The sequence below is a fragment of the Propithecus coquereli genome, unplaced genomic scaffold, assembly GCF_000956105.1.
Source record: "Propithecus coquereli isolate 6110/MARCELLA unplaced genomic scaffold, Pcoq_1.0 Scaffold44, whole genome shotgun sequence".
NCBI classification, from domain to species: Eukaryota; Metazoa; Chordata; class Mammalia; order Primates; family Indriidae; genus Propithecus; species Propithecus coquereli.
Window position 1 is genome coordinate 10,235,772 of NW_012150174.1, and position 6,435 is coordinate 10,242,206.

Below are 6,435 nucleotides of genomic sequence, written 5' to 3' on the forward strand. Positions count from 1 at the left end.
TGCTTGAGCCCAGGAGTTTGAGGTTGCTGTGAGCTAGGCTGACGCCACAGCACTCTAGCCCGGGCAACAGAGTGAGACTCTGTCTCAAAAAAAAAACAAAAAAACATGTAATCAATATAAGAATGATTAATGTTTTACTTTTTTTGACTAAATTTTGAAATCCAATGTGTATTTTACACTCACCCCAGATTTCAAAATGTCGGACTCACCACATTTCAGCGTCTCAATAGCCATACGTGGCTAGTGGTCACTGTGTTCAACAGTGCAGTGCTAGTACCTTCTTAAATAATACCTAATGTCAAACTCTTATGTATAGATTACTTTTTATATTCCTTATTTTAACCCTAGCGTTTATTCAACCTTTTTTTAAAAGCTAATTATATGCTAAGTTCAAATCTAATGCTTTGAGTAATCAAAAGCAGACCTGTTTTAGCTGGAGTAACAGGAATTATGGATAGAGATATATTAAGGTCATTTTAGACAGCAAATCTAGAGCAGAACTTAGAGCACAGCTTCACTAAAGCTGAGTTTCATGCAAGATAGGGTCTAATCCCACACAGGGATCACTAAAAGATGATTATTAAGAAAAAGTCATTAATTTTAGCCATGAGGAAATTTTAGTAGAGTGATAAATGGATTAATGAGGTTGTAGGAAACAAGGAGAGAATCTCCTGTGAGACAGTGAAAATGAGGGGGTGTAACCAGTACCCCTGGTTGAGGAAAGCTTAGATTTATTTATTTATTTTTTTTTTGAGACAGAGTCTCACTCTGTTGCCCTGGCTAGAGTGAGTGCCAGTGCCGTGGTGTCATCCTCGCTCACAGCAACCTCACACTCCTGGGCTCAAGCGATCCTTCTGTCTCAGCCTCCCGAGTAGCTGGGACTACAGGCATGCGCCACCACGCCCTGCTAATTTTTTCTATATATTTTTAGTTGTCCAGATAATTTCTTTCTAATTTTAGTAGAGATGGGGTCTCGCTCTTGCTCAGGCTGGTCTAGAACTCCTGAGCTCAAACGATCCGCCCACCTCGGCCTCCCAGAGTGCTAGGATTACAGGCATGAGCCACCACGCCCAGCCTAGATTTATTTTTAATTTATAGGCATCTGAGTAGTTTTGTGTAGGAGGGATCCCGTGAAAGAACAGGAAGTTAAAGATGAAAGAATACAGGAGGAAGAAGGAAAAGATTGAAATGAAAACATGAGTAAAATGGAAATTAGAGAAAAAAGGAGAGGAATTACATATTAAACTTTTAGATATAATTTTACTTTATTTTTAATACTGATATATGGATATAATCTCTTGTGATAATTTTTATGTTCATACTTTTTCTGAAATGTTAGATTTGTTTTTCTTGAATTCCATTTAATTATGTTTTAATCCTTAACTTAGAAGTTACCAGCTTGCAAACATTTGCTATTCCAGGCTCTATATTTCTCAGTATACTCTCAGGATTTCTTTATCCCTTTCCACTAGCCTTATTTCTTGTTTGCTTGGTAAGTATATAAAATTAAATTGGGAGACTGGAAAAAGTTTTAAATAGGATGAGGAGGATAATGATGGTATCTTAATCCCATTAGTCTATATAAGCATGAACTTATTAGTTGAAGAGGAGTTAAAGTGATTATGTGTTAAGTCCCTTCATAAGGAGGTATTATAGTTTGTTTTTTTCTAGAATAGTGGTATTATAGAGTTAGTTGCATTTATAAGCTCTGTTTTAGTTTTTCTTTCCTATTGTTTTTAACTGGGGTAGTCCGAGAGTGTTGGTGGGCCCAGTTGTTTTTAAGCATAGCAATTGAAAAGAAAAAAAATGGCTCCTGAAATTTTATTCTTAGGCTAAAGGCTAACATTAATTATTTGGGTATAGTCACTAACTTTAATCACAAGTGCTAATTTGTTTTAGCTGGTCTCATTTGAGCTACGGTTTGGTCTTAGACTATATTAAATGGATTCTTGTTCTCTGCATGAGAGATGTCATGCAGAGTAGCCTCCCCACCCCCAAAAGAAGTAAACTAGTTGAGCTTTTCCTTAGGTGACTATCCATGTGAATAAGACGGAAAAACACAAAATGCTTATGGCTTCTTGTTGCTTTCTAGTGTTCTGGACTCGGTGCCTCTTTCTGCTATATGCTCTCCTATTTAGTTGGGAGACCAGTTGTGTATAAATACCTAACAGAGAAAGCAGTAAAATGGTCACAGCAGGTAAACACATATTTTTAAATTATTTAATGTAACTCTTTGGTTAATTCAGTCGTAGATCAGTGTATAGTCCCTATATAAATTAACTCAGGTAAAAAAAAAAAATATTTTGACCAAAATAACATCAAGTGGGGCCGGGTGCGGTGGCTCACGCCTGTAATCCTAGCTCTCTGGGAGGCCGAGGTGGGTGGATCGCTCAAGGTCAGGAGTTCGAGACCAGCCTGAGCAAGAGAGAGACCCCATCTCTACTAAAAATAGAAAGAAATTAATTGGACAACTAAAAATATACAGAAAAAAGTAGCCAGGCATGGTGGTGCATGCCTGTAGTCCCAGCTACTCGGGAGGCTGAGGCAGGAGGATTGCTTGAGCCCAGGAGTTTGAGGTTGCTGTGAGCTAAGATGACACCACGGCACTCTAGCCCAGGCAACACAGACTCTGTCTCAAAAAAAAGAAAAAAAAAAAACAAGTGGTAGGCAAATATGAATGTTAATAATTTCAAATACAAATTTCTCATACCTGCGATTGTAATTTTAATTCTTTATCCTAATAAGTTCACTCAGCAGAAAAGAAAGGTCAGTATAAAGGCCTCCACATAATTGATCACCTCATCCATTTTGTGTTGCTGCATCATGCTGTCAATGGGTCACTGAAAAACTTATCAGCCAACTCCCAATGCATTTCATCAGTGAGAACAACTGTTATCATCAGGATCTCTGCAAAGAATAGCAATGATAAATATAAGCACTACTACACAGAAAGGACTGACATAGTATTGCTAAAGGAATCCTATTTTTATAAAGAATCAGAATAAACAAACTGGTAAATCTCACAGGAATTTTAGAGATCATCCTGCCTTACCCCTTTGTTTTACAGATTAGGAAATTAAATTAAGTATTTTGCCCTAAATCTTGAGCATTTACTGTAGAGCAAGGTCTAGAATGTCAGATCTCTAGTCTAGCGTTCTTCTCATCATACCACATATGTACTGAATATTAGAATAGTTCTACATGTGTTTCTTTGGCATAGCCGTTTTCTGTAAGCTTATTCAAAGGAAGTATAAACTGTCATAAGTGCTTATATTTAATCAGCTAAATATTTCCATATACTTGTTCAAATTCATTTATCAATGATGAATTCAATCGTGATATACATTGCAATAGCATAAAGTAAAGATTATTTTAAATTGAGGGCTAGATTTGTTGTGATATAATAGTCCATTACATTGTAGGAAGTTAAAGGCATTAAAAAGTTGGCCAAGAGCTGGTTGCAGTGGCGTGTTCCTGTAGTCCCAGCTACTCCAGAGGCTGAGCCAGGAGGATCACTTGAACCCAGGAGTTCGAGGCTATAGTATACAATGATGATACCTGTGAATAGCCACAGCACTCCAACCTGGGCAACATAGTGAGACCCCATCTCTAAAATAAAAAAAATAAAAGTTGGCCACTGAAACTATATCTTGTATCTAGTTATCTATATAAGTTTAATTTTGGCATTTTAGGTTTAATATTTCATCCCTGAGCCATCATTAGGCTAATGTAGAGAACCATCTTTAGTAGTACAACATTAAGCTATAAAAAACTCACATCAGGCCAGGCGAGATGCCTCAAGCCTGTAATCCTAGCACTCTGGGAGGCCAAGGCAGGAGGATTGCTTGCGCTCAGGAGTTTGAGACAAGCCTGAGCAAGAGTGAGACCCTGTCTTTACTAAAATAAAATAGAAAAATTAGCCAGGCATGGTGGTATGTGCCTGTAGTCCCAGGTATTCAGGAGGCTGAGGCAGGAGGATCACTTGAGCCCAGGAGTTTGAAGTTGCAGTGAGCTACAATGATGCCACTGTACACTACCTGGGGCGATAGAGTGAGACTGTTTCGAAATAAACCAAAAAAAAAAAAAAAAAGCCTCATTTAGCTTTGCTAATGAGCATTTGATAAACAGTTCATTGTCATTTTCAAACTCCTTTTTTGATCATTTCTATTGGATAAATTCTGACAATCAGGTATGAGAATTTGAAATAAGGTATTTCATATTAAGCAACTTATTTTAAAGATTGGCCTTATCTGATGCTAATTCTTTTCTTTTTTATAACAGGTTGAACGTCATAGAGAACATCTCATTAACTACATTATATTTTTGAGAATAACACCATTTCTGCCTAATTGGTTTATTAATATCACATCTCCTGTGATAAATGTGCCATTGAAAGTTTTTTTTATTGGCACCTTTCTAGGTAAGACCTCTGGTTCCTGCTGTATTAGAGCTCACTGTGTACATATCTAACAGTGTCAGGATTCGATTGCATGCTCTCTGCAGACATGCCAGCATCACCTAGAACTCTTGGTCACAAAGCCTGGCCTGTATAAAATAGATGCTGAGAAATGTTTGTTAGATTGTGTTGATGTAGGTTACTTTTGTGTTACCTTTTTAAAGAAGAGCACTTTCTCCTGGATATTGTTTTAATTATACAGGGTTAAACAAGACTTTAGCTCCAGTCTCCTCAGTGGAGAGAAAAAAAATCAAGTCGCCTTTTTTGAATAATTTTCTCTTTTGTCTTCTAATCAAGTATTGAAATATTAAAATTTAATTTCAACAAATATTCTTGCTTTCAAGGAACCGACTTTATTTATATTTTTGAGACAGTCTTACTCTGTTGCCTGGGCTAGAGTGCCGTGGTGTCAGCCCAGCTCACGGCAACCTCAACCTCCTGGCCTCATGTGATCTTCCTGCCTCAGCCTCCTGAGCAGCTGGATTCACAGGCACGCACCACCACACCTGGCTAATTTTTTCTATTTTTAGTAGAGAAGGGGGTCTCTTTCTTGCTCAGGCTGGTCTCGAACTCCTTGAGGTCAAGCAATCCTCCCGCCTTGGCCTCCCAGAGTGCTAGGATTAGAGGCATGAGCCACCACACCTGGCCAAGGAACTGACTCTTAATTTTGAAATTTAATCAGTGGATGTGAAGATTAACTTATATTTTCTGTGAATTTTCATGGTTCTTAGAGTGTTCTGTACTTCTTTCCAATTTAAATTGAATTTTTCAGATACCAACAACATGAGCAGATTTCTGATGTATTGAATATCTATTAAAGCTTAAGTTAATACTTGTGAGAATAGATCTTTTTGAAAAGAATAATCAAAATCAATTGTTTATTGCTACTGCAAATAATTTTTGTTGACAATTTCATCAGCATGGGTAATTTTGAATTTTGTAAAATATTAATGGAATCAAAAGAGATTTTTGTGCCTATCCCTTTTTTTTTTTAAGGTGAAGTAGAGATTTAGTTAACTTCAGCTTTGGCTAAAGTAATTTTTTCAAACTTTTTTTTTAATGAAATATCATTCTGTGTGTGCCCTTGTATAAACTGTTCTTCTTACTAATATTTTGAATATCTTTCCATGTTAGTGTATCTCCTACCACTTCACTTTTATTTTAAATGTATTCTTTTTTTTTCCCCCTCTAGGGGCTCAGTGTCTGTAGATATTTTAAGTATATTCTATCAAGGATAAGTGATAACCTACTTAACCTTACTTACAGTTGGGCATTTAGGTTATTCCTAGATTTTCATTATAAAGCTTTGATAAACATCCTTGAAACTAGATATTTGCTCATATACGTTATTATTTTCCAAAGTTGAGATTGCTGGATCAGAGCACATTCTTTTTTTTCTTCAAGGTTGTTGATAAATGTTATAAAATTATTCTCTGGATACTTTTCTTGGGTTTTTTAATTCATTATGAAAGATTGAATTCTTTATTTGGAAATAAACTTGATGAGCTTTAAATTCTTAATTTTTTTTTCCAAAATGAAAGTCTGTATTCTTTTACATAATTTTATATGCACAAAAAGTTTTAATTTTTAAAAATAATCGGTGGTTTTTACTGTTTTTGTTTGTTTTTTAGGTGTCGCACCTCCCTCTTTTGTGGCAATTAAGGCAGGAACAACACTGTACCAGCTTACAACAGCAGGGGAAGCTGTTTCCTGGAACTCAGTATTTATTCTCATGATTTTGGCTGTTCTTTCTATTCTGCCAGCTATCTTCCAAAAGAAACTAAAGCAGAAATTTGAGTAAAAAAAAAAAAAATCTGATTTTTAGTTTTGATATCATCATCATCTCAGGATTAGCAGGTGCATCCATTTATGTTTTAAAATCACCTCTTCAATAATCGAAACAAGGAATTTGTGAAATAAAATTTCCTATCAGATAATAAAATAATACATTTAAATGGCAAGGGGGAGGAGTAAAAATG

General features: G+C 36.1%; 1 protein-coding gene across 2 annotated transcripts in view; it reads left to right on the forward strand.

Annotated features, from left to right (window-relative positions):
* Nucleotides 1-6,435, forward strand: part of TMEM41B (transmembrane protein 41B) — a 19,504-nt gene extending 13,069 nt beyond the window's left edge. Inside the window, exons 4-7 of one of the 2 annotated variants that reach the window (XR_001137884.1) lie at nucleotides 1,392-1,492; nucleotides 2,093-2,197; nucleotides 4,282-4,420; nucleotides 6,088-6,421. Coding sequence is in view for 1 of the 2 variants with exons in the window: in XM_012654444.1 (XP_012509898.1) it covers nucleotides 1,399-1,492; nucleotides 2,093-2,197; nucleotides 4,282-4,420; nucleotides 6,088-6,257 (508 nt within the window). In the remaining variant the exon portion in view is untranslated. Of the gene's footprint in view, nucleotides 1-1,391; nucleotides 1,493-2,092; nucleotides 2,198-4,281; nucleotides 4,421-6,087 lie in introns of both variants that reach the window. The other variant, XM_012654444.1, reaches the window with a different exon arrangement.